At 61.4% G+C, this 26,522-nt stretch overlaps 1 protein-coding gene across 9 annotated transcripts; it reads left to right on the forward strand.

Annotated features, from left to right (window-relative positions):
• Positions 1 to 15,405: 15,405 nt before the first annotated feature.
• Tsku (tsukushi, small leucine rich proteoglycan) lies at positions 15,406 to 26,274 on the forward strand. 9 transcript variants are annotated; one of them, XM_048360529.1, is made up of 4 exons: positions 17,069 to 17,396; positions 18,082 to 18,321; positions 18,357 to 18,443; positions 24,097 to 26,274. In XM_048360529.1, the coding sequence occupies exon 4, from the start codon at positions 24,105 to 24,107 to the stop codon at positions 25,176 to 25,178; it is 1,074 nt and encodes a 357-aa protein (XP_048216486.1). In that variant the 5' UTR covers positions 17,069 to 17,396; positions 18,082 to 18,321; positions 18,357 to 18,443; positions 24,097 to 24,104; the 3' UTR covers positions 25,179 to 26,274. The 9 variants fall into 9 exon arrangements, with proteins under 9 accessions (XP_048216488.1, XP_048216486.1, XP_048216490.1 ...); XM_048360530.1 differs by lacking the exon at positions 17,069 to 17,396 and adding an exon at positions 17,636 to 17,651; XM_048360533.1 differs by lacking the exon at positions 18,357 to 18,443 and having other exon boundaries at positions 18,082 to 18,174.
• The last annotated feature ends 248 nt before the right edge of the window (positions 26,275 to 26,522 follow it).

A 26,522-nucleotide genomic window follows, 5' to 3' on the forward strand; every position in this document is an offset into this window, starting at 1 on the left:
GGGTCAGGGGCGGGTCTGACCGGGACGTGTTCCTCCTTCACCACGCCAGAGGCGGCTGCCCAGGCCGACGTCACCCCCTCTGAGTCCCACCCCACAAATCACCACGCGCAGAAGCACCTTTCCTAGAAGGGATAACTGTTATCGTGGAAGGTTGTCCTGGGGACTCTGTGATGTCAGATCCCGGCTCCCAAAACAGGCTGTAGGTGGCACCCGGGATTATAACTGAGTCTGGAGTGGTACAGAGCTAGGTTCTGTCCGCTCTGCAGGTAGAACGGGCCCCGGGGGTTGGATAATGCAAGCTGAAGCGTCCAGTGTGACGGAGGCCCTGGTGCTACACCTCCAGAGGTAGAAGGGGATGGGTTGATTCCCGACAAGACACCAAGCCATGGTAAAATCACCTGGACCTGTGCAGTCTACAGGCCTGGGGAGAAAACCTCTCAACAAGTAGATGGGGAAACTGAGGCCTCCCACGGAAAGGTAAGTGCCTAACGTGGCCGGAATCAGAGCAGATCCTGTGTTCCCTGCAGGGAGGATGAAATGGTCAAAACTCCTTCAGGGGTGAGATCCACGGAGAGGTAGTAACTTGCTGGGGTCCCCCAGGGGGTCTGTGACAGACAGACAGACAGACCTTGGCTGGGTGAATCCTTGCTGGAGCCCGTGAGCAGCGTCTCCAGTGGGGGTGCGGAGCGGGGGTCCTGGAAGAGCTTGGGGACTCCTGACACCCCACCCAGGTTGAGTTGGAAACTGGGCTCAGGAAGGATGTGGCCACTCCCAGCTCCCACAGCCAGCCCGACCGGGCCAGGCCTGGACCCCAGACCTGTGCTCTCTCAGAGAGAGACAACGGGGGGTGAGCGAGCGATAGAGAGCGAGAGAGAGAGGAGAGAGAGAGGCAGAGCAGACACCCCAGCGCTCAGCCGGCAGTCAGGACAGGGAGGCGGAGGACAAGGGGAAGCAGCAGCCTGGATTTGGACATCCCTGAGCTGGGTCCCTCACTTCCACCCCCCCCCCAGACACACCCCTCCGTCCTCTGCCCATCTTGCTACGGCCCCAGACGTCTCCAAGCCGAGGGGACCTCTGGCTTCTCTGTGGCCTGCGCTCTCTCTCCCAGCTGACCCCTTCCCTGCCCCCCTCCGCCCCGCCCCCCCCCCCCCGCCCTTGGGGCTTCTGGGAGCGGCTTTCCCGCCCTGGGCCCCCGAAGCTCAGCAGCTGCCCTCTGCCCTAGGAGCTCAGGCCCGTGCCTTCTCCCTGGTGTCCCAAGGCAGGCCACGCCGACTCTTGGTGTCTGTGCCAGATGGAAGCTTCTAGAAAACGGAACTGGACTCTGCTTAAGGCAACATTCCCAAATACAGCAAAGGGTGGACCTCAAAAGATCCCCAGTCTTCCTTCCCTCCTTCCTTCCCGGTCTCCCTCCCTCCCTCCCTCCTCCCCTCCCTCTTTTCCTTCCTCCTTTCCGGACACCTACTAAGCGGGAAGGCAAACGTGACAGTCTGGATGAGCTTGGGTGGCGGCGGGTTCTATAAATAAAGTCCAAGTGTGGATTGATCTGGGAGCTGCCGCCAGGTACCGTGGGCTGCGGGGGGGGGGGGGGGGGGGGGAGGGGGGAGGGTCTTGCACTTTTCTCTCTCGGGGCTCCTGGAGGTGCCAGACGGCTTTCCCACCCACAGACTCACTTCCTGACTCTCCAGGAATCGGATTCAGCGACAGCGGCGCTGAACACTTACTTCAGAACTACCACAAGAGCCGCCATTTATCCGGGGGCCTTGAGAGCTCCCCCCCATCCCCACCCCCCCACCCTCCCACCCCCCGCCCATGGCATGGAAGCCTTCCATCTCCTGGCCCCCTGGTGAGGCCCTGTCAGGCCCTCAAACCTGGGAGCAAGAGGCCAGGGGCGCAAAGAGCCCCGAGTTCCTCCACGCTCACCCCCTCCCTCTCCTCCGGGGCCCTCCCTCCCTCCCGCCCGCCCCCCGCCCCGGGTCTGTGCCCTGCACCGGGCCACGTCATCGAGTGCGGGAAGCGGGCCAGGCGCGGGGCCCCGGCTACCCTGGCAGCCCGGGCGAAAGCCGGCTTCAAGGCCTCCGCTCCGAGGGCAGGGCTGCCGTCCAGGGGGGAGGCGTCCGGGGTTCCTGCTGATGCTAGGTGACTCAGCAGCGGCCCGTCCGCACGGAGAGCGGCTTTGAGTAACCGGCGGGTTGGCACGAGGACGCCCGGCCCGGCTCCCCGGGGCTCGGCCCCCAGGCGTCCCGCACGCTCCTTCCTCCCTCCGCGCCCTCTGTCTGTCATGCCACACCCCCCCCTTCTCCCCCGAGCCCAGGCAGAAGAGAGCGCCTACTCCATCCCGGGTGCCCGGGGAGGAGGGTGCGGAGGGGATGAAGCTGGCCCCAGTGGACTCCTGCCTACGATCCCAGCCCCTCAGGAGCCCAAGACCGGAGGACCTCAGCCCGAGGCCAGCCCGGGCAGGAAGGCCGGTGACACCCGTACCTCAATTAACCAGCACCAAGCCACAAGTAGAGCCGGGGCTTGAGCGGTAGAACACTAGTCGTAAGCACAGAGGCAGAGCGACGGCGCTGGGGCCCCGAGTTCAAGCCCGAGGGCTGGCACAGGAAGGAAGGAGGCGATTCGGGGAGATTCCCGGCCAGGAGCCAAGCGCTTACGCTGCCTGTGCCCTGAGCCGGGCCCGAGTCAGGGCAGGGACCCCCCCAGGCCTCAGCCTTCCTGACCTCACAGAGTGACTCAGCCGTTGCGCCACCCTGCCAGCAGGGAGCAAGCGAGTTCGGAAGCCTCCCCGTGTGCCGATGTCCCCGCAGATAAGGAAGGCCAGCCCAGGGCACGCCACTGTGCAGCCACCATGCCCCTGACCCCGAGCGAGGCTGGCCTCCCCCGGGCCGGGCGGGCTGGGCCTGGCCGCCCGCCCAGTCCACCTGCTTCAGAGCCAGCCCAGTTCACCGTGCTGTCCCCTGCCAGGCCCCACCTCTGTGACCAGGCCACAAAATGGAATCTGATTGCGAGAAAGGCAGCTAAAACCCACACTCTGAAGCCAAGGGGCCTGGATTCAAGTCTTAACTCCCTACTTACTAGCTCTAGGGACCAGGAAAGCTATTTGAGGTCTCCGGGCCTCAGTTTCCCTCTCTCTACAATGGGACTGAATACAGTCCTTTCACTTGGAATTATAAGGACTGCATAAGACTAGAAATGTTTTAGTCAGCTAAGTTGTAGCCATGGTTTGATTGTGGGGTTTTTTTTTTTTGGGGGGGGGGTTCTTTGCCAGTCCTGGACCTTGAACTCGGGGCCTGAGCACTTTTCTTTTTCTCAAGGCTGGCACGCTACCACTTGAGCCACAGCGCCACTTCTGGCCGTTTTCTATACATGTGGTGGTGAGGAATCGAACCCAGGGCTTCATGTATGAGAGGAAGCACTCTTGCCACGAGGCCATGTTCCCAGCCCGCCATGTTTTAGAATGACTGTGTCAATGGTCACGTTCATTGTACAGTCTTGAACAACCAGTCTCTTCTCTGAGCCTCCGTCTGTGAAGTGGAGAGGCAGGAGCACCCCCTCCCGGGGTCACTGTGACCCTCAGATGTGGCCGCCGCACGAGCTCTGGGAAGTGTCCTAAGGATGTTCCGTCTCCGTGACCACCCCGGCCATGTGGGCAGGCAGGGGCTTTTCCTTCACTTGGAGTGACAGGCCCTGTCCTGGGGCTCCCGTCGCCGGTGGGAGGGAGGCGTCCGGTTCCCCCGAGGGGTGACTTTCCCGACCCTGTCCGCGCACCAGGGGTGGAAGCGTCCCTCTTCTGCGGGATCAATCCTCAGAGGCCGGTTCCACAGGCGTGGCGCCCTGGCTGCTCCGCGTCTACCGCTTGCCTGCCGCGGCTCGGCCTTGAACTGCGGCGGCCTTGGCCACACACCCCGGGCCATTGGGCCTCTGCCTTTTTGTTTTGTTCTGTACCAGTCCTGGTGCTTGAACTCGGGGCCTGAGTGCTGCCCCTGAGCTTTTGTGCTCAAGACTAGCGCTCTACCACTGGAGCCACAGCGCCTCTTCCAGCCTTCCTGGAGGTTAATTAGAGACAAGAGCCTCATGACGTTCCTGCCGGGGCTGGCTTTGAACTGCGATGCTCAGATCTCAGCCTCCTGAGCAGCTAGGGTGACAGGCGTGAGCCGCTGAGGCCCGGCCTTCCCGTCCCGTCCTTTTACACTTCCTCTCCCGCTGTCTCCGCTCTCACCTTCTTCCTTTACTGATTCCTGCGTCCCCAAACTTAGACCGCTCTGCTTTGCCCTCCCCCCCCCCCCAGGTCCTAGTTTTAAGGACAGAAGGACAGCCCGTAGCCCACCCCGACCCCTGGCCTCTAACAGGAGCTACCGGGAAAGGCTTTCTGAGCAGCGGGAAGCGCAGAGCAGGGTGGAGGGGCGGGGGGCTCTGCGGAGTCCGGGCTTCTGTCGCCCAGCGCGGAGGGCTACGGGCTGCGTGCGGCGGCGGGCAGCTGTGCAGAGGGCCGTGAGGACAGAGGGGCGTGAGGACGGACGGACGGGCGGGCCGGGCCTCGCCCGGTAGGGATACGGAAGGGTGGAGCTAGCGGCGCTACTGGACGAAGCCCATGTTCTTCCGGGAACGGGGCCCACGGCGCAGGGGGTCCAACATGGCCACAAACAGGATGTGGTCCCGGCCGCCTCTCGGCAGAGGCCAAGGACACGCAGCTGGGACTGTGGAGGTTCCTGGGGACCCCCAGGCCCAACAGCACTCCAAGAAGTACAGCTTCGTTTTGCCACCCACAAATATATAACCTTGGTCAACCCCAATCTCCTAATCTAAGCCTCCGTTTCCCAACAAGGACATCATGCAAGTAAGCCGGGGCACCTGTAGCTCACACGCGCAATCCTAGCTACTCGGCAGACTGAGATCTGAGGATCGCAGTGCAAAGCAAGCCTGGCAAGAAAGTCTGTGAGAGCCGCCAAACAGCCAGAAATGGAGCTGTGGCTCAGGTGGTAGAGCTCTAGCCCACAGCACAATGCTTAAGAATACAGCCCATGCCCTGAGTTCAAGCCCCGGGACCAGCACACACACACACACACACACACACACACACACACACACACACACACACACACCAGGCAAATAATTGTACCTGCTGTGTTGTGACTCGGAGAGGTGACGTTTGGAACATTTTCCAGTCCCTGGCTCCCAGCAGGAACTTAGTAACCATTTTTATTATCAGGAACTATTATTATTGATAATAATAAACACTGACTAAGTAACTACCATGGGCGTGGAAGTCTGTAAATCACCTTCCACAATTTTTCCACTGCATCCTTTTTCCACCGCCTTGCAAGGTAGTCATTTACTCATTTTACAGAACATTGAAAAGCGGGGCTCAAGAGGCTCACCAGACGTGGCCGAGTCTGGACCACCATTTACCCATGGTTAGTGTTGTTTAAGAGCTGAGCATTTCCCATTTCCTTTTCTCTACCATGCTTTTGTTTTTGTGTGGTAGTACTAATATTCGAACTCAGGGCCTTGCACTTTCTAAGCGGGTGCTCTGCCACGCAAGCCAGCCCCCGGCCTTCTCACGTGGTTGTTGTTGTTGTTTTTAGCCTCCTGCTCTGTCCACTTCCCAGGACAGAGCGGCAGGCTGATGGGAAACTAAGGGGGCAGAAGAGCACAGCAGAACGAGGTAAGAGCCTTAGAGCCGTGCAACTCTGGAGACTGAACAAAGAGCCTGATGAAGAGCCCAAGGAGACTGGATTCCAGCTGAGCCCCTACCCTCTGGGAACCTCTGTTTCACCCTCTGAGGCAGTTTGGCCTGTCTTACCGGCTCTAATGACAGCTCACCCCTTCCAAGGGGTTCGGGTCTCCCCCAGGCCCTCGTCCCGAGCACAGAATGCCAACCAGGCCTGGGCACCGGTTCTGTCATTGGTCTCCCAGGAAAATAGGCAACTAAGCACAGGTTAGGTTACATGCCCCCGGCGGACGGAGGTCTCCCAGTTGGGGCCCCAGGACGGTAGTTTGGCTACGAAGAGACAAAGGGCCAGGCATCACCTGACTGTCGCACGGAGGGAGGAAGATGGGGACATTCCCAGTCAGAACGCATCAGGCCTGATTGCTCCCAGCCTCCGGAGTGGGTAGCGCCTCGCACAGCACAAGGGCCTGAGAGCCAGAGAGACCGCAGCTGGAAGCGTGGCAACCGACATCGTCTCTGGTCCCCCTACGTCTGTGTCCTGTGAATCTAGTCATTATACGTCCACCATCCCACCATCCATCCTGATTCCAGCAGCCTACGGTCCACACAGCCAGCCACTGTCCCCTCCTGGTACCCAGGCCTCTGTCTATGGTTTTAATAGCTGAAGTCTATTCTTGGGCAAATGTTCACTGAATGCCTGCTGTGTTTTTGCTAGGTCCTGAGGCCTGGCGCGGGGGACGTGGCCACGGCCAGCACGGCGCCCCTGGATTTCACAGAGCTCACTGTGATGATGCGGAGAGGATTTAGAACCGCCGTGGGAGGAGGGGCAGCCAGTCACAAGACAGCCTGTCACTGCGGTGAGTACAGCCGCCACTGGAGGAGGAGTGGACCGCAGGTATTGTTGTAATCGGAAGGTAGCGGGTGTGAGGCTGGGGGGGGGGGGGAGGAGAGCACTTTGACCCAGCAGAGATACAGAGGAAGGGCGTGTCTGGAGAGGTCAGCTGAGGCCACACAACACAAGTGATACAAAGAACCACGACTTCAAGCTGGGCATGGTGGCACATGCCTGTAATCCCAGCACACAGGTATCTGAGGCAGGAGGACCACGAGTTTGAAGCCAGCCTCCAACAAAGCAAGACCTTGTAGCAAAAGAGAGGAAGGAAGCATTACAACTTCAGCCGAAAAAGCAACGGGAAGTGGTGGACAGACGTTAAGCCAAACGGGGCCGAGAGAGCCCACTGCGTCTCAGGAGGAATTCTCTTAGCGTGGCAGGGCCTGGCCCGGCGGGAAGGAGCGGCCGGCAGGGCCCTGGAGGAGGGGGTCCCGGCGGAGGAGGATGGCCGCCGGGGCTGGGGCCAGGAGGTCCTGGGCAGAGAGGAGGAGACGCATCTGAGGGTAGGGGGGAGGCTGAGCGGTCCTGGGAGTGACTCCAGGCGGGGGGGGGGGGGGAGACCCAGGACCAGGGACAAGGGGGCAGAGAGGCCACAGCTCATGGCACCGGGAGGCGGTGGGGGAGGGGAAGCCCGGCCCAGGAGAGGCTGCGCGGCCAAGGGGACCCGGCCAGGCCCGCGAGCCCGCCGGCCGCTGGGAAGGTCGAGCGGGTTTCCAGAAACCGCCATTCTCTACAAGGCAGGGAACTCAAGCGAAGCTCCAGTGCATGATCCAAGGAACCAGCGGACAGGGCTGGGGAGGATGAGGGGGACGAGGCCGGGCGAGGAGGCTGTCCGTGGAGGCTGGACAGGATTGCTTTTGCTCCGTCTTGTTGTGTTGAGAGGGGGAGAGCGGCTGAAGCGGCGTTTCCACGTCTCCCAGTGGAACCGTGAGTGGGAGGTGGAAATTCACAGGCTTGTATTTTTTTTTAATCATTGTTACTCCTGGAATGGAATAGAATAGGATGGGGGGGGGGGGATAGCATGTCTTACATGTTGTGAGAATAGCTATTATCTGTCAAACTTCTGTTTCTGATGTGTGTGTGTGTGTGTGTGTACTTGCACTCCCAGTTGTGTGACAATACGCATTTCTCACTATGAGTGATCTGCTTCTTAGAAATCCTCTGAAGCCCTCTTGCTAGTTTGCGGTCTGGCTGGTACGGCCGCTAATGCCCCCCGAGGGTAGCCCTGTGCCGGGCTAATGCCCCCCGAGGGCAGCCCTGTGTGTGGCACGGGAGGCGGGGGCCATTCGGCTTCTGTTTGCCCTGGGACAGAAAGCAATAAAGTGAGTACACAGCCCTTTGCACGCAATAATGTGATCACACACTGGGTTCGATAGCAAAGTTCCCTGGGGTTCATCCGGGTTGCCTGACCAGCCCAGAGGTTTCTGGGCCATGGTGTGGACATTTTCCCCAACACAGGAGCCGGGGAGGCCATGGGGCAGAACGGCGTGACCGGAAAGCTGCTGATGCCGGAGCGAGCGGCAGCAAAGCCGGGAGCGCCGCGTCAGGGCTCCGTGACACACACACGCGGGAAATCACCGGGAGACGGGACAAAAGGGACGCAGGGGACGGGCTGGGTTGTGGGCGAGAACTGCTAGGCTGAAAGGAGAGCGATGGACGAGGAATGGACAGAGGAGGGGGCGAGTGGGTGTGTGGTAACACGAAAGTAAGTTGCCAGGCCTCTGGGTTGGGGTGGGGACTGAGAGGCCAACAGGAGGAAGACAAGAACCACCCCCCCCAGAGCCCCCTCTTCCTCCCCAGACCCCTTGCTCCCTGTACCCCAGCCACAGCGAGGCCCTGAGAGGCCCCGCGCGTTCCCCTCTGGTCTTGGCTCATGCAGCGGCTTCATCACCAAGCTCACACCGGGGACGTGATGGGTGGCAACGGGGCATGGCCGGGTCAGCAGGGCCCTCGGCTCTCGGCTGACCGTGGCCGCCGGAGCACTTGCGGGGGGAACTGGCTTTTGGCCCGGGGGGGGGGGGAGCAGAGATGGCGGGCTCAAATAGATACGAAGTGCTTGCGGAGTTAAGCGCAATTTCAGTAAGCCACAGCTAATCAAGATCAGAAAATAGGACTTCGGTTAGCAGGACTTGAGCCAGCGTTTCTGTCAGGGCTGGTACTTTACCTCTCGGGCCATGCATCCACGTCTGGCTTTTTGTTGGCTAATTGGAAATTAAATCTCTGGGATTTGTCTGCCCAGGCTGACCTTGAGCTTCAACCCTCAGATTTCATCTTCCTGGGTAGCGAGGATTATAGGCATGAGCCACCAGCAGCCAGCTCAATTTATAAATTTTAAATTGCTGTTCTGAGTAGCATGATAAAATCTCACCCTGTTGTCCACTGTTACACTCTCTCCTATGGGGCTCACAAAGCCCACTAGCCGCTGATCTGTGCCTTGTAGAACTGCCCTGTGACAGACAACCCCTCACCTAACTTCTATTTAGTACATTAGTACAGTTGTTCTATTTATAATCGTTATCGTTAATCTCTTACTGTGCTGACTTTAGATTGTCAATTTTACCATAGGTAAGTATGCATGTGATAAAACACAGTATTAGCCGGGTGTGGGACAGCATACCTGTAATCTCAGCATTTAGGAGGCAAAAGTAAGAAGTTAGAGCTTGAGGCCAGCCTGGGCTACATGGTGAGAATTTGTCTCAAAATATAAAGGCTGACTGGGCGCTGGTGGCCCACGCCTGTAATCCTAGCGACGCAGGAGGCTGGAAGCCAGCAGGGCAGGAAACTCTGTGAGACTCTTATCTCCAACAAACTACTAAAAAACAAAGCCAGAAGTGGCGCTGTGGCTCACGTGGTAGAGCACTTGCCTTGAGCAGAAGCAGCTCAGGGACAGCGCCCAGGCTCAGAGTCCAAGGCCTCAGGACCGGCAAAACAAGAGCTGGGGTGTAGCTCAGCCGTAGAGAATTTACCTAGCATGCACAGGGTTCTAGGTTCAAGTCCCAACACTGCCCACCCACCACGCCAAGAAACAAAACTCCAAAATATGGTATTACAGGGCTCAGTACTATCTGCCGTTTCAGAACTATTGAGGTATTAAAATACATCCTCGTACAGATGACCTTCACGCTGGTGCATGACGTATTTTCTTCTGGTGCCTTGTTGTTCGGTTTATACAGTCCTCATACTATTTTGCTTGTCATTTTCTACATACTATCTTCTTTTGTGCCCCAGTGGTTTCTTTTTTTATAGTAAGACATTTTGAATTCCCCTCATATACTTTTATATAGAGTCTCTAGCTATTTTGTCTGTGGTACCATGGGGATTATATATGACGTCCTAAAGTTGTTACACTCTGATTTGAAGTTGCAGCAGCTACAGCAGGATGAACAATCTCTCTTCCCTTCACAGTTGCTGATGTCATAAACATCTTTACTCATTGTGCACCCCAAAGCATAAGCTAATTATTCTTTTTAAACAGTCTCTTAAATTATTGCAGAGAACAAAAAAGTGGCATTGCAACCACCGGTCACAATAATAACAGCATTTGTAATTGCCCGAGAACTGATCTTCACTGAGATCTTTATTTCTACAGTTAACTTGACATTACTGCCTGTGTTTTTCATTTCATCCTACAAAACTCCCAGCAGTACTTCTTGCAGGGCTGGTCCAGAGGAAGCAAGATTCCTTGGCATTTGTTTATCTGAGAATTTTCTTAACTTTTCCTCATTTTTGAAGGACAGTTTTAGTAGACATATGATTCTTAGTTGTCAGCGGTGTTTTTTGTCTGTTGTCTGCTTAGTATTTGGCATCTATCAGTCCACTGACCCCTGGCCTGTAAGGTTTGTGATATAACATGCAGTAATCTTAGCATAATCTTACTGAAAATTCTATGTAACAGGTAACTTCTCTTGCTTCTCTCCAGATTCTGACTTGGTAATTGTGTGTGTTTGTGTATGTGTATGCCCATAGTGCTTTTTTCCTATGCTAACAAATCATAAACACTTGCAGCCCATCTTATCATCAAGTGTTTATTATATATTCCAGGCTCTATTCCACACATATGTGAATCAATTCATTTAGCCCTTACACTATCTTCTGAGGCAAGGGCTATTCTTTTCTTCAATTTACAGGTAAGGAAAGAAAGGCAGAGAGAGATTGCTGTAAGAACTTGCCCACTCTGAAATTGTGATTCAAACCTAACCGTCTGCACCTTACCCGAATAAATGAAGAATGAATAAATGAATGAAATGAGCCATCTTGCTCATAACAAAGGAAAAACTTACGGTAGAGAAAGGAGGCTGAGGGCCCCATCGTAGAAGAGGTGATTTCCAAGTTAAAGTCTGGAGAAGTTAGGATGTAGGTGGAACAAAGCACACTTCTGTAGGAGCCACAGAGGAGCAAGGACCTGGTACTGAGCCAGGCACTGATGGCTCCTGCCTTAGCTACTCAAGGAGGCTGAGATCTGAGGACTGAGGTTCAAAGCCATCAGGAAAGTCTGTGGGAATTTTATCTCTAATTATCCACCAGAAAACTGGAAGTGGAGCTCTGGCTCAAAGCGGTAGAGCGCTAGCCTTGAGCACCCAGGTCCTGAGTTCAAGCCCCACACACAAACAGAACCTGGAGCTGGCTGACTCTTCAGGGGATTGAATAGCTTGGGGATGCCAGAGCAGCAAGGCGAAGTAGCGGGCAGGGCTGCACGAGTTACTAACCAAGTGTTTCCAGGCTCCAAGAAACTGTGCACCATGCAAATGTCTTGGTGAAGGAGGTGTCAAGGCTTGGAAGACAGTGAGAACTTGCAGCTGATAGACGGGGCTGCCAAAGGCTTTCCATTCCAGGCCAGGAGAAAAGCGTGAGGGGAGGAGAGTGGGAGAGAACTAGTGAGGGGCACATTTGGTCAGGCAGAAGGGAGGCGTACAGGGATGGCGGAGACACCAGCAAAGCTCGCGGGGAATCCTGCCTTGCTGCGACAGTTTTCAAGCTCCAGTTGTGTGGCTGAAGATGAGTCCTTCGGAGTCTCGGTTCCCACGTCTGTAAAATGGACTACGAGTCCACCGCAGAACAAGTCTGTCCACAGGTTGAAGAATGAGGCCAGGGTGCAAGGACTTTGCCATTCCTGAAGCACTTTTACCAGGGCCTTCAGATCTAGTCCTGACATCAGAATCACCAGACAGACTTAGAACAAAAACAGGGCGACCAGGCGTGGAGCAGGAGAGATGTACATTCTTTTCTTCGAGCTCCTTTTTCCTACTATTTCTTCCTGTGCTCCCGATGTTCCATTACCTTCAGACCTGCCAGCTTCTGACAGAAGAAAACATAGCCAGAAAAAAAAAAAAAATAGGGACACTGGAGGCTCATGGGATACGTTGGTTTTTCTGGTCAGGGTTTGGCAGCTGTGACCACCATTCAGCTGGTAAATTGGCGAAAGCACACGCCTCCACATTTGCATCTGTATTCATCCTTGCAGTCTCCCTAACCGCCCTTGAGGGTGTTCACAGTTGCTGGGATTCAATTATTTAACCACCTTAAAAGTTCCCAGGAGGTAGCCAGGTTCAGAGTTACCTGTTTGGAGTCCCAGACCCAGGAGGCAGAGACAAGAGAATCATGAGTGCAAAACCAGCCTGGACCACACAGGAGAGCCCATCTCACAAAACGAAACAACACAAAGCAAAGATCCACTGAGCTCTGGTGGCTCACACTCGTAACCCTAGCTACTCGGGAGTCTGAGATCGAAAGGCCTAGAATGAGATGAATATAGAAGTTCATGCTAAAACAATTGATTTCGGCTCATTAAATTATGATAATTCATAACCACTAGTAATGTCTTTTACCTTACTTAACCTCAATGTCGCATTTTTTATTTCCCTAGTAGGTATATTAATGTTTCAATCCCATTTTTTATATCATCTCTTCTATGTTTGGATCGGGAAGATCTTTTCAGCCCAAGCAGAAACATGAGAAACATCTCCAAGGCTCCATCTCCAATTAACCACCAAAAAGCTTGAAGTCAAGTCCTAGTAGTGGTGTGCGCACGCATGCGCACACACACACGCACACACACACACACACACACACAATCACCCAGCACATCCTAGCACGTAACTGCAGCAGGATAACCACAAGAAAAGATAAAGAAAGTGAAAAATGACAGTGCTCAGCTACAAAATGCTGGAGGCAACATTACACCAGAGGGCTTCCTGGAGGAGGCAGACATGGAGTAGCTTGAAGGCAAGCAGCAACACTGTTCTCGCTCACCCTAAATTCCAGGCCAAAGGAGGCAAGTAACATCAACAACATTGAAAACTTTTTACCGTGGTTAATGATGGGAGTTGAACCCAGGACCTCAGGCGTGCTAGGCAAGCATTCTCTCACTAAGCCACACTTCTAAACCCTCCTTGAAAGGTGTTGGGAGTCACTGCGGCTTGGCAGTTTAGAAAGGCACCTCTTGCCGTGGCATGGGTAGCAGAGCCGAGGAGGGGCAGAGAGTCCAGTGGTTATCCACAGGAGGCCCCGAGGCGGGTCACGTGCCCACAGAGGTCCCGGGTGAAGGCCCCCGGGCCACCTCCCAGCTAGGGAAGGCCTAGGGAAATGGTGAGAATGGAAGCTCAGCAATTCCCTTCGGCTACTGGCAAGGTTGTGAAGGCTGTTCAGTGAAAGCGGGGCCTCTGGTGTAGCTGGCTGGCCCCAGGAGACAAAGGCGGTAGGCATCCAGCTCCCCAGGTTCCAGTGATGTTGAGGATTTCACGTCACAGAACATCTGGGAAGACAGCACGGGAGTGCTCAGGCCAGGCCTCCCCGGCCGGACCCTTCCTGACCCGGCCCCTGCCTCGGGACTTCCAACTTCCACTCCTGTCCCACAAGGGAGGCATTTCAGCCATTACAGCCACACAATGGAACTTCCTGTGAGCCAGACCAAAAACTGCTCACAAGTGCAGGGATCTGAAACCTGTTCCAACCTGATACCCCCACCGTCCAGGCTCGAGTCCGCCTTGTGGCCAGAGGGAAGAAGGGCTGGACTCCTGCAGGCTCCAGGAGTCTAGCACAATTCCCGCAGCCTGGTTATTAAACCCGCCAGTGAGGAGGACCTGGCCAGAAAGGTATTAGGGAGAGGGCCGCTTGAGAGAGAGAGGGTTACTGAAGGCTGGACTCTAACTGGGGAGGACAGGGCCATGGGAAGAGGAGAGAGACACCTGGGCTTAGCTTCCAAGCCTTTCTCCCTGCTGCTCCCCTAACTGGTGTGTGTGTGGGGGGGGGGGGGGGGCGGGTCTCTCAGCCCGGGGAGCTTCTGGGACCTCACAGGACTCCGAGGGCCGAGGGCAGAATCTGCAAAGCCAGCTCGTTCTCCCCGAGGCTCCCCCCTCTCCCCAGGCGGAGACAAGGAGCGAGGAGAAGAGCGAAGGGACTGGGCCTGGCAAGCCCGGGCCGGGCGGGCGGGCGCGCGGGGCAGCGTCCCGAGCAGGGAGGCCCCATCTGGCCACCCCAGGCCTCTGCAAAGGGGAGAGAGAGGCTTCGAGGTGGGCCAGGCCCAGACCAAAGTGTCTTCCATTCTCAAGCATGGTTTTGATCCTCCCACCCCCTCCACCCCCCTACCCCCCCCACCCCCACCCCCACCCCCCCCCCCCCCCCCCCCCCCGCCAGTGTTAGCAGGAAAACGACGAGTTCAGGAAGCCGGTGGCCCGGGAGGGGCGGACTTGGGCAGCCTCTGCTCTCAGAACTCCAGCCGCCGTCCCCCACCCCGGGAGGGGAGGGGAGGGGAGGGGAGGGGAGGGGAGGGGAGGGGAGGGGGAGGGGAGGGGAGGGGAGGGGAGGGGAGGGGAGGGGAGGGGAGGGGAGGGGAGGGGAGGGGAGAGGAGGGGAGGGGAGGGGAGGGGAGGGGAGGGGAGGGGAGGGGAGGGGAGGGGAGGGGAGGGGAGGGGAGGGGAGGGGAGGGTCAGGTCGGTGGAGGGCTTGCTCTCACCCTCAGCTTTGCTGCCTAAACCGGTTGTTCTCCCCCCACACCCCCCACCCCCCGGCTTCCCTCTCCCCGCCACCCTCGGCTCTCCGGCGACTCCCCCGAGGTGGCAGGCCGGGCGCCCATCGCGGAGATCTTTGGGGCGCGCCGGGGGTGGGGGAATGGGGGGGTCGTGGCGATCTGGGAGGCGATCTTTGGGGCGCGCCGGGGGGAATGGGGGGGTCGTGGCGATCTTTGGGGCGCGCCGGGGGGAGAGGGGGTGTCGTGGCGATCTGGAGGCGCTGCGAGCCGGGCGCTCGGCCGACGGGAGCGACGCGCTTTTGAGACGCTCCCTAGGGCGGAACCCGGGTTCAGGGGCGGCCGAGGGGCGGGGCGGGAAGCGCGCCGGGAGAGGCCTGCACTTGGGCGACACTCCCTGAGACTCCGGGTCGCCCGCGCGAGCCGCCACTGGGGGCGGAGCCGCGGCCGGGTGGGCGGGGCCGGGAGGGGGCGGAGCCGCGGTCGGGAGGACGCAGCCGGGGAGGGGCGGGGCCGGGAGGGGGCGGAGCCACGGCCTGGTGGGCGGGACCGGGAGGGGGCGGAGCCACGGTCGGGAGGCCGCAGTCGGGGAGGGGGCGGAGCCGCGGCCGGGTGGGCGGGGCCGGGAAGGGGCGGAGCCTCGGGCGGGAGGACGCAGCCGGGGAGGGGCGGAGCCGCGGCCGGGTGGGCGGGGCAGGGAGGGGCGGAGCCACGGTCCGGAGGACGCAGTCGGGGAGGGGGCGGAGCCGCGGCAGGGTGGGCGGGGCCGGGAGGGGGCGGAGCCGCGGGCGGGAGGCCGCAGCCGGGGGCGGAGGCCGCGCGCGCCGCGCGGAGAAAAGCGCCGGCCCGAGGCCCCGCGCCGGCGGCCCGGGCGAGCGTGCGGCGGCGGCGACGGCGGCCGCAGCCTTCCAGGTGCGTGCGGGTCCCCGAGCGCGGGGCGCCGCGGGGCCGGGCCGGCGGCCGCGGCAGGGGCGGGGCGGGGCCCGCGGGGGCCCCTCAACTTTTCCCGGTGTCCGGCGCGGCCGCCGGCCGGGGAGGAGGGCTTCGCCGAGACAAAGGCGCCTCCGCCCGCCGCGGGGTCTTTGTGGGGACCGCGCTCGTGCGCCGGCGTCTCGGCGGGGCCCGGGGTCTCGGCGGGCCCGGGGTCGGGCCGGGCGTCGCGGGTTCGCGGGCGCGGTCCCCGCCGCCGACGTGTCCGTGGGGCCGCGCGCGGAGCCGGCGCCGCCCGACCCCCGGGGCCCCGGCCTGCCGGCGGCCTCCGGACTCGGACTCAAACTTTGCTGTGGTTCCTCGGGCGCCCGCCTGGATCCCCGGCCCGGGCGAGAGGGTGGGGGCCCGGCCGCCCTCCGCCCCCTCCCCGGCAGTCGGCGGGGCGGCGGGGGACTCGCTCCCGGGACCCCGCGGGGCGGAGGGCGGAGGGCGGGACGCGCGGCCGGCCCGGGGCTCGGACCCGGAGCGTCTCCGACGGCCCGGGGTGTGTGTGTGGCGGGGGGGGGGGGGGGGTGGGGAGGGCGGGAGACCCATCTGCTTGGCTGGGAGGGGGGCTCCGGCCCCGGGCTCCTCCCGCCCCGCCATCCCGGAGGCGGGGAGCCAGGCCTGCCCCGCGGGGCCCCGTCGGCCGCCGCCGTCTGGGTGGGAGAAGCCGGGGGGGGGGGGGGGGCGGGGCGGCCGGGGCCACGCTGGGCTCCGACGGCGCCCTTCCCCGACCCCGGCCTGAGAAGCGCCGCCCCGCTGGTCTCTTGACCCCGCGTGTCCAGGGATCCTTTCTGATCACCTCCCCAGCCCTCCCCCCCCCCCCACGGGTAACTCACCTGGGAGGACGCAGCCCGTGCCGGCGGTTCCCCTCCCTCCCTGACCTGCTGGAAGGGGAGGTGTGGACAGCCGCTCCCCTCTGGGGGCTCCAAGGGCTTGAGATCCCCAAATCTGCATGTGTTGTAATTTAGTCAGAGGGCTGGCAAAGTCCAGGTCAACTTTCTTCTTTAATCACAACTTTTGGTGGAAAGCAGAGGGATCCATTGAAGCAGTCACCCATCCTTTCTCAGGATGAGGCTGGGAGTGCCAGCCCACCCTGCAAGTCTCCTGTCAAAAGCCCGTTGGAAAACAGGTTCCCTGGGTGTTGCCTGGGGAGGAGCCTGCCAGAGCCTGTGGCTTTGTGACCTTGTCAGGGTTTCCAAGTCAGTTCCTAGGCAGGGGGGAAGCAGCCCCCACTGGAATGGAGGACTTCGTGTGTTCTGGAGACAGCACAGACAGAGGTAGGTGGTCAGCTTTGTGGACCGTCAGATACAAGGTCTTGAAGTCAGGGAGGTTGGAAGAAAAGACAGAGGCCAAATCACCAAGGATTACTGTGAGCTGAGATTTGAAACTACTCAGAGGAGAACTGATCAAGGAGAATCTAAACAAGCACTTTTTTTTTTTCTTTTGCCATTCCTAGGGCTTGAACTCTGGACCTAGGCACTGTCTCTGGGCTTCATTTACTCAATGCTTGCACTCTACCACTTGAGCCACAGCACCACGGCTTTTTCTGAGTAGTGTTTTGGAGGGAAGAGTCTCATGGACTTTCTTGCCAGGGCTGGCTTCAAATCGCAGTCCTCAGATCTCAGCCTTCTGAGTAGCTAGGATTACAGGTGTGAGCCCCCGGTGCCCGGTTTGAGATTGGTACTTCTAAGAAATCTTCTTGTGGTTTATGGGTTCTGGAGAAACCAATCTGGAGACAAAATATTCTGTCCTCTTAGAATCAGAAGATCCAGGGTTTTATTTTCATTCTGGTGCTTTGCAGCTCTGTGACCTGGAGGAAGTAAATTTGCCTCTCTCATCCTCAGTCTTCTTCTTCAGGTGAGGAGAGTAGCTCCTGTTCCACTGCCCTGTAGGGAAGGGTGAATAAGACAGTGGCTCCCATGTGCTCCTGTGACAAGAAGTAGTTTGCAGTACGTATCACACTGTGAGACCTTTGCTGGGTTACACCAACAATAGAAGCAACCTCTACTCCGCTCCCAGGGCTCGCTTCACCATTTGGCCAAGTTCTACTGTCTTGCAAGAGTCCTCAAGCATAAGGAAGCCTTTGGTTCCTGACATTTCATCCAGCCGGTTCTACCCACCTGTACGTGCCAAGGCCCCGTGCGGGGGAGGAGGTGGACATGGATTTGTAGATAGCCGCAGACCATGGGCAGCCCAGGGGGCCCTTCGGTGGACGAAGGGCCAGGTAAATGGGGAAGGCCTCACAGAAGGGACTGATTGCTTGAGTCAAACAAGGGGGAGTTTGTGGTGGACAGAAGAAGAGTTCCCTGGTCATCTTAATTAGAAGAAACAGCCTGTGCGGAGGCAGCCCTCCAGCCTGAGAAGCTGCCTTTGTGGAATGGGTTTGACACGGGGCACAGTGCTGAGGCCGTGGGTCTTCCATTGAGAGGTACGCTCTGGCACTCAGTGGTTGGAGTCCAGGCCCGTGGAAGGCTGATTCAAAACTTCTCGGGCCTCACCTGGACTTGGGGATGAGGGAGAGGAAAACAGACCCACCTGTGCAAGAGTGCTGCTGGTTGACGTCAAGTCCTCATTCTGTCTTAGGTAGCAAAACTGCTTCAGCCTGCTCTGGACCCTGCCACCTTCCCAGCTTCCCCTTCCTCGTGTCCTTGGAAGGGCTTGATCAGTGCCCTGGAGGTGCACTGACAGGATCCGAGGCCTCCGGGAGTGACTTTTGGATTCTTGCCCTGCTCTGCTCTCTTCCCTCTGTTCTCTTCCCCGGCCCCGTAGTCACCTGCCAGGGGCAGGACTTGACATGCAGCAAGCGCGTGTGGGTGCCAGCCAGACTGAGTCCTTATTTTCCTTGGCTAATATTCATTGACCCACCGGAGCAGGACTGGGCTTCTCTCCACATTACAGGTGAGCACACCGACTCAGGAGGGAAGCTCACACAATCGTGGCAGCAGGTGAGGCCCCTTAGCATTGAAGCTCAGTCTACTTGGGTGCCAGACCCCCTTTCTCTGCCTGGACTGCGTTCCCCAGGTCTTGCCATGCGGTATCCGATTAACAGGAATTTGACAATCTCCTGGCAGGAGAACATAGCACTGGGCATGGGCCCATGTCCCTGTGGATGATCCTCCTTGGGCGAGGTGCTGGGCCGTCACTCCCACCTGCAGGGATGGTGTCAGGGAGGAGGCCAGGAGCTGGGTTTGCAATTCCTGGGTCTTGAGCCCAGCGGCCGAGCTTTAAACAGCTGATCTTGCACGGTGACCGAAGAGGAAGCACGGGACGGGCTGCGGTGCCCTTTGGTAACTGAAGTCCATGTTCCAGATGCACCGTGTGTCTTCCTATAGTGCCTGCTCCTTGCGAGGCCTAGGGCTCAGGCCCATGGGTGCGGAAGTTAACCCGGGTCCCCTCCCTCACACGCGGGAGAACAGAAGTAAGCATGTGATTCCAGCCCTGCAGCCCGAAGCTGTCCCCGCAAGCCAGCCCACTTGTGTATTGAGGCAGGGCGGCATAAGAGCTCCGGTTGGAACGAGTTCTGGTTCCTCTCCTCCCCAGCCCAGCCGTGGGCAGCGGTGAGGTCCGCAGAGGGCTGGTGTGCAGATGGGCGGCACCAGTGATTCTGCGCAGAGCTGGCGCTTGAGACTGGGTTTGGCCCCGAGATTCAGCCTTGCATTTCCAGAGCTGACTAAGTGGTCAGAGGGCAGAGCACTTATGAAATTTCCACCTGGGGATTCCGGTGGCGTCAGCTTGCTCATGACTAAGGAGAGTCGGGTGGGGGACCACCCAGGCTTGAGTTGCAGCCGACCCGGGCCAAACATGCCTGTTGCAGGCGGGTGCCATGGCTCTGCCCCTGCCCGCCTGGTTTCCGTGCCGAGGCTCCTCTGGAAGTGGCCGGGGAGAGGGCTATCGTGCTACACCAAGACAGGCAGCTGGGGCCAGGAGCGCTTGGGCTCGAACACCTAACCCCACGGGAAGTTGGGACCTTGCCAACAGACAGCAGAAGCCATGAGCCTGCTGGTGCACGGAACTGCGTTGGGAACCCGGGTGGGAACGTGAAGAGTACGGTGACTGCTTTCAATGGGCCGAGACGCGTCTGAGCTGAACAGCGAAGGCCCATGCCCACCCGCGCCTCCGTCCCGCGGCTCTGTAACCCTCCGCTCTGTGTGGCTCTGTGTGGCGGTGCGCCCGGCCAGGCCTGGCCCCGGTTCCCGGGCTGGAGGGGGAGGGGCGTTCAGGTAGAGAAGGCGGGGCCGCCCCACGTGACTCCCGCCATGTGTCTGACATGACCGCGTTTTTTCAGTAGCCTCTGAAGGAGGGCACTGATAGAGCCTGAGGTGTGAGCGGCGGAGGGCGGGCAGCCTGTGTGCACAGGGCGGGCTTTGTTCCGCGGTTGGGGGGGGGCAGGGCTGTGCGAGGTGTCAGATCCCTGCTCCCGGGCCCTGCTCCGCCGTCCCCTGCGGTCACTGCCCCTCTCTGGGCCTCGGCCACCGATGACTGGATGCCCAAGGGGCATCTGAGTGAAGGGACCCCCAAGCAGAGACTGAGAGTTGTTCAGACTCTCTCGGGGTGCTGGCTGTGGCCGCTCTGACCAGCATGGAGGGGTCAGATCTCCATGGGGGCTTGGGCGAGGGAGAGAGAGGCCTGGACGGCTTACAGATGCCCCCAAGCCTGGGGAAAAACCAAGTCCCTCAAAGGAGCAACACGCCAGCGGGTCTGTGAGGCGGTGAGAGCTGCTGTCGAAGGGTGTTTCACAGCAGGGCCCCGGTGTCACAGGGAGAACTTAGTGTGGCTGGGAGGGCCATGCCCTTTGTGCCTGGCCAGCAGATTTCCCTTGGAGTTACTGTGTGCTCAAGATCGCAGGCCCAACAATGAGCACCTCAGGGCCTGGCATGTCTTCCAGTCCAGGGATGGGTGTGATTTCTTGTATTTTTTTATTTTTATTTTTATTTGCCAGTCCTGGGGCTTGGACTCAGGGCCTGAGCACTGTCCCTGGCTTTTTCTTGCTCAAGGCTAGCACTCTGCCACTTGAGCCACAGCGCCCCTTCTGGCCGTTTTCTATCTATGTGGTGCTGGGGAATCGAACCCAGGGCCTCATGAATACGAGGCAAGCGCTCTACCACTAGGCCATATCCCCAGCCCCTGGGTGTGGTTTCTAAGCCCTGGTCTTCCTGCTCTTGTTTCCATAACCTGGTTGATCAGTAGCTATTTTACCCACAGGTCAGAGTTTGTAGAAAGATGAGTCTGGGCCCCGCGATCTCTCTTCGCCCTCACCCTTCCTTGGGGATGGCTCACGTGCTTCTCCCTGTCTTCCAAGGGCAGAGCACGGAACGCAGGGGAGGCAGTGTTAGTACTGTTTCACAGATGGGAACACTAGGCCTGGAAAGAAACCAAGCTGGAAAGGTCACACAGATCCAAGTCTTCTGGGTCTGCGGCTGGCCTGGGTGATCTCCCTGTGAGTAGGTCTCGTCCACTGCTGGTCAGTAAGTCCCGGGAGAACAGGGGTCCTGGTGTCCTCACCACCCCACCCCCCACCTACCCCGACGTGGACTTGTCCAGTTAAGTCCACGCTTTTAGATTTACTGAGTAACTTAGTAAAGTCAGTGCTTTTGTTAACTTTCAGAAGGTGGGAGGAGACTCGTGGTGGAGACAGTCCGGGCCGGAGCAGGAGCAAGCCCAGGGCCCGCTGTCCTTGGAGACGGTTGCACTGTGCCTGCGCCTGTCAGCATTCTGGCATGCGGTGCGGGGAGGTGGGGAGGAGGGCCGGGGGTCCCCTCTCTGGGGAGCCTCCCTCCCCCTGGCCACACAGCTGTGGCTGTCCCACGTGGGTCCCCGATCCTCACAAGCCCCTGCTCGCCCAGGGGCTCCTCTCCACCTCCTCCGCAAGGCCCCGGCGTCGCACAGGGTGGCAGGTGACTCCTGGGACCCTTCGTGGCCTCCTGGTGTCCCTGGGGAGCGGTGAGGACCGGCTGGCTCTGGCGGTCACCGCGGCTACTGCCCACCGGGGCCCTGGACCTAGGCCTGACAGCAGGGACCCCCGGAGAGGTGCTGGCCCTGTGGGGCCGAGCAAGGGCCTGACCCAGCCAGCACCCTGGGAGCTGTGCCGGCCAGGTCACCCTGGTGGGTGTGTGTGCACTCCCGTCCGCCCTGCCCCACTGGGGGCCCGGCTGCGCTCGTGGGTGTGTGTCTGTGTGTGTGTGTGTGCACTCCCATCCGCCCTGCCCCACGGGGGGCCCGGCTGCGCTCGTGGGTGTGTGTGTGTGTGTGTGTGTGTGTGTGTACTCCCGTCCGCCCTGCCCCACAGGGGGCCCGGCTGCGCGCGTGTGTGTGTGTGTGTCTGTGTGTGTGTGTGTGTGCACTCCCGTCCGCCCTGCCCCACGGGGGCCCGGCTGCACTCGTGGGTGTGTGTGTGTGTGTGTGTGTGCGCACTCCCGTCCGCCCTGCCCCACGGGGGCCCGGCTGCACTCGTGGGGGTGTGTGTCTGTGTGTGTGTGTGCACTCCCATCCGCCCTGCCCCACGGGGGGCCCGGCTGCGCTCGTGTGTGTGTGTGTGTGTGTGTGTGTGTGTGTGTGTGTGTACTCCCGTCCGCCCTGCCCCACAGGGGGCCCGGCTGCGCGCGTGTGTGTGTGTGTGTGTGTGTGTGTGTGTGCACTCCCGTCCGCCCTGCCCCACGGGGGCCCGGCTGCACTCGTGGGGGTGTGTGTGTGTGTGTGTGCACTCCCATCCGCCCTGCCCCACGGGGGGCCCGGCTGCGCTCGTGTGTGTGTCTGTGTGTGTGTGTCTGTGTGTGTCTGTGTGTGCACTCCCCTCCGCCCTGCCCCACGGGGGCCCGGCTGCACTCGTGGGGGTGTGTGTGTGTGTGTGTGCACTCCCATCCGCCCTGCCCCACGGGGGGGCCCGGCTGCGCTCGTGTGTGTGTCTGTGTGTGTGTGTCTGTGTGTGTCTGTGTGTGCACTCCCCTCCGCCCTGCCCCACGGGGGGCCCGGCTGCGCTCGGCACCGCTCCAGAGCTCCTCAGGCGTTTCTTTGGGGGTTGGTACACCTGCGCTGTCCTGGGCTGAGGAGGACAGGCTGGGGGCTAGGGGACAGGGCGGCCGTGTTGGGGCCTCCGGTTACGTACGCAGGAATCCACGAGAAGCCGCTGGGCATTGCATGGGCACATTGTATAATCACCTCCGGGAACCGAAGACTAATCCCGGGGCCCTTTGTAGTGTTTGTTTAACCCAGGAAGGGGCGTCCGGGCCGATCCGCCCAGCAGGGAGGCTGGGCTGGGGTGAGGAGCCCTCGCCCCATGAACAAAGGGGGCCGAGAGCAACTTCATATTTCCCTTTTCTTATAAACATTGGAATGCTCTGCCCTGCCCCGGCGGGGAGCAAGCCCAGGATGCACCTGGGCCGGGTTTAATCCTCAAATTGGCCTTTATGAAAGAGGGGCCTCCTCCTTCCCGGCCCAGGCCAGAGCCAGAGCGCAGATCAAGTGGCCACCACTTGAAAGTTTCATGCAGGGCTGGTAACCCTATCCAGCTGCTCCTGCCACCCCCTCCTCCCTCCACCCCTCCCACTTCCACGCCCCCCCCCCAAAGGCAAGGGGGAAGGGGAGCGGGCAGGGGTCAAAGGCATAGAGCAGACCACCCACGTGACCAGGTTTCTCCCGTCTCCCAGGGGAGTGAGCACCCCACCCGCCCGGGGATCTGCCTTGCTGCGTGCTCCCTTGGTTCTCCTGCTCGTGCCAGCACCCTGGGAGTGGGAGTGGACATGAACACAGGCCTTGAGTAGCCAGGGGAGTGGGAGTGGCCTCGAGATGCGACTAGATAGGCCTGCCATGCTAGGCAGAGAGGGTGGCTGGAGTCTGGAGAGGGCAAGTAGCCTGCCCTGGGGCTTGGGTCCCCGAGGGCAGGTCCTCCTCCCTCTGCCTGTGCACCAGCCCCCTGCCGGGCCTGCTGCAGACAAAATTGGATGGAGATTTGGGGATCAAGCAAGTCTGAGTTCTGATCTTGCCTTGCTCCCGCAGGTCTCTGGAATTCTCTTCCTCTGTGTGACGGGGAATCCGCCCAGCAGCCCCCGCAGGGTCAGAGGAAGGGTGGGAGGTGTGTGCTGGTGGTGTGGGCGGGGAAGAGCTGGGGCTGGGTGTTCCCCGGGTCTCTGTCGGAAGGGGAGGGTGCTGACTCGTGAGCACAGGCCACGGGGCTGTGTCAGGGAGGGACAGTCACGTCTGGAGGCTGGAGCAGGGGCGGCTTCCCGTGTCTGCACCCCATCGAGTGCCGGCCTGCGCCGCTCTCAACCCCACTGGGGCTGCGTTCCCTCGCGGCAGCATGCACGTGGAAACCTCTGCCTCACAGACCGATGGCAGGGTTCAGTGACAGCCCGGGGCCCCGGGCACCCCACGCTCCGCCTGGCACGCTCAGAAGGTTCCAGGTCTCCCTCGCTTGAGCCAGAGCAGGCAGCTCGCCTCCGCCCTTCCGGGGTCCACCCACCCCACCAGGTGGGACCCCTTTACCAGAGAGGGCCGGGCCTGAGAGGATCCCGGGGGAAAGGGCCCGGGGTCCCGTCACGTGACCCGCGTCCGGGGGGGGGGGGGCGGGTGACGACCCGCCCTCTCCTGTGCTTCTCTCCGCAGCCCCCACCATGCCGTGGCCCCTGCTGCTGCCCCTGCTGCTGCTCCCGGCGGCGAGCGGAGCCCAGGCGGCCCGGCCGTGCTTCCCGGGGTGCCGGTGCGAGGTGGAGACCTTCGGCCTGTTCGACAGCTTCAGCCTGACGCGCGTGGACTGCAGCGGCCTGGGCCCCCACATCGTGCCCGTGCCCCTCCCCCTGGACACGGCCCACCTGGACCTGAGCTCCAACAGGCTGCGGGCGGTGAACGCGTCGGTGCTGGCGGGGCCGGGCTACACCACGCTGGCCGGGCTGGACCTCAGCCGCAACCTGCTGGCCAGCCTCGCGCCCACCGCCTTCTCGCGCCTGCGCTACCTGGAGGCCCTCGACCTCAGCCACAACGGCCTGGCGGCCCTGCCCGCGGGCGCGCTCGCCGGCTGCCCCCTCAGCGAGGTGGACCTCAGCCACAACCGGCTCCGCGAGGTGGCGGTGTCCGCCCTCGCCGCCCACGGCCACGGCCGGGCGCTGCGCGTGGACCTCTCCCACAACCTCCTCCAGCGCCTGCTCCCGCCCCCCGCGCGGGCCGGCCCGCCCGCGCCCGCCATCCAGAGCCTGAACCTCGCCTGGAACCGGCTCCGCGCCGTGCCCCCGCTCCGGGCCCTGCCCCTGCGCCACCTGAGCCTGGAGGGGAACCCGCTGGGCGCCGTGGGCCCCGGCGCCTTCGCGGGGCTCGAGGGCCTCACGCACCTGTCGCTGGCCAACCTGCGGGCCCTCCCCGCGCTGGCCCCGCGTGCCTTCCGCGGGCTGCGGGGCCTGCAGGTCCTGGACCTGTCGGGCAACCCCGGGCTCACGTGGGCGGGGGCCGAGGTCTTCGCGGGCCTGGACTCGCTGCAGGAGCTGGACTTGGCGGGCACGGGGCTGGCGGCCCTGCCCGAGAAGCTGCTCCTCCACCTCCCGGGCCTGCAGAGCGTCCGCCTGGGCCGGGACCGGCGCTGCCGCCGCCTGGTGCGCGAGGGCGCCTACCCCCGGCGGCCCGGCGCCGGCCCCGAGGCGGCCCTGCGCTGCGGGGACCCCCGGGAGCCGCCCGCCGGGGGCCCGGGGGCCTTGTGACCGAGGACAGAGTCTGCCCCTTTCCCTGCGGCCAGTCCCTGAACGATGCCAAGCAACGCCCTGTCCCCTCCCCAGCCCCCCCCCCCCCCGTAAGTGCCTTTGCGCCCGTCTGGGCTGACCTGACCCCCGAAGGGAGGCGTGCGGGTCTCCTGGGGGGCGTCGCCTCGCTCAGGGCCAGGAGCTTCTTGTCCGGGGTACCCCTTCTTTGCTGGGGACCCTGAGGCCCACGTCATCCTTTCCCTGTCGAATCCTGGATAGAGCCCGGGTTAGAGGCGGGGCTGGGAGGGTCCTGCCCGGCCCTTCTCGTGAGCAGAGGACGGGTCTGCCGGAGCACACCTGCCAACAGCAGTCCTGCAGGGCTGGGGCGTGACCGGAACCCGCCTCCCGCCTGGGAGAGGGGGTACTCGGCACCCTCCTGCCTTCTTCCCCTGCCCCCCCTCCCGCTCTCCTTCCTGGGCTGCTCCTCGCTGCCACCCGCGCCCTTTCCTGACAAGGCCTCGGTGGCCCAGCGCGTGCGAGAGCCGCCGGAGCTCAGGACACCGGCCTGAGATCTGCCCGTCTCTGGGCTGGAGCACCCCAGAATCCACCGGGAATGTGCTCCCTCCCCCCCCCCCCCAGGCCCTGCCTGCGGATGCTCTTGCGAGGAGACGGCGCCCCCCTGGCCGGGAGCTCCCCGGAGGGGTCCCCCCGTCCGCTCCCCGGTGCCTCAGCCTCCCGGGCGGGGCCCCCTCTGTCTTCATTTGATAAAGAGTTGTGGTCTTTAATGGACTGTCACGCTCAAGCCCTCCCCGCACCCGCCCCTGCCGGCAGGGGGGGAAAGGTGGCGTCAGGAGTTGCGTCCGCTCACTTGGACCATCCTGTGTCCCAGGCACCGGCTGAGGGGAGCCCGCCAGCCCCGGGCAGGAGGGCGTCGGGGCCGGTCCCAGAGATGCCCCCGCTGAGGGGAGCCCGCCAGCCCTGGGCAGGAGGGCGTCGGGGCCAGTCCCAGAGATGCCCCCGCTGAGGGGAGCCCGCCAGCCCCAGGCAGGAGGGCGTCGGGGCCGGTCCCAGAGATGCCCCGAGGCCGCGAGACCGTGACTTCCCTCACCCGCTGCCCGCTCAGCGCCGACCTCGGTTGAATAAACACCATGAGGGGTTGTGCCCACCAGCCCTCCGGTGTGGACTGACAGTCACTGGGCTGGCCTTGGGGGCCACCAGGGGGTCAGGCCAGGCCTCGCCCCGGGAAGCTGATTCTCCCCAGGGACTCGGGGACAGGAGGGAAGGAGCGTGGCCCGGCCCGGCCCCCGCGCGGCCTGCCGCCGTCGGCGATGCCCGTGAGCCTGCCGGGCTCCGGCCCAGCCCCCC

The sequence above is a fragment of the Perognathus longimembris genome, chromosome 13 (genome assembly GCF_023159225.1).
Source record: "Perognathus longimembris pacificus isolate PPM17 chromosome 13, ASM2315922v1, whole genome shotgun sequence".
Taxonomy (NCBI): domain Eukaryota; kingdom Metazoa; phylum Chordata; class Mammalia; order Rodentia; family Heteromyidae; genus Perognathus; species Perognathus longimembris.

Coding starts and splice junctions, on each gene's coding strand:
- Tsku (XM_048360527.1), top strand. CDS start 18,009: ATGAGGGAGAGGAAAACAGACCCACCTGTGCAAGAGTGCTGCTGGTTG. Junction 18,175..24,096: donor GCTTGATCAGTGCCCTGGAG/GTGCACTGACAG, acceptor TTCTCTCCGCAG/CCCCCACCATGCCGTGGCCC.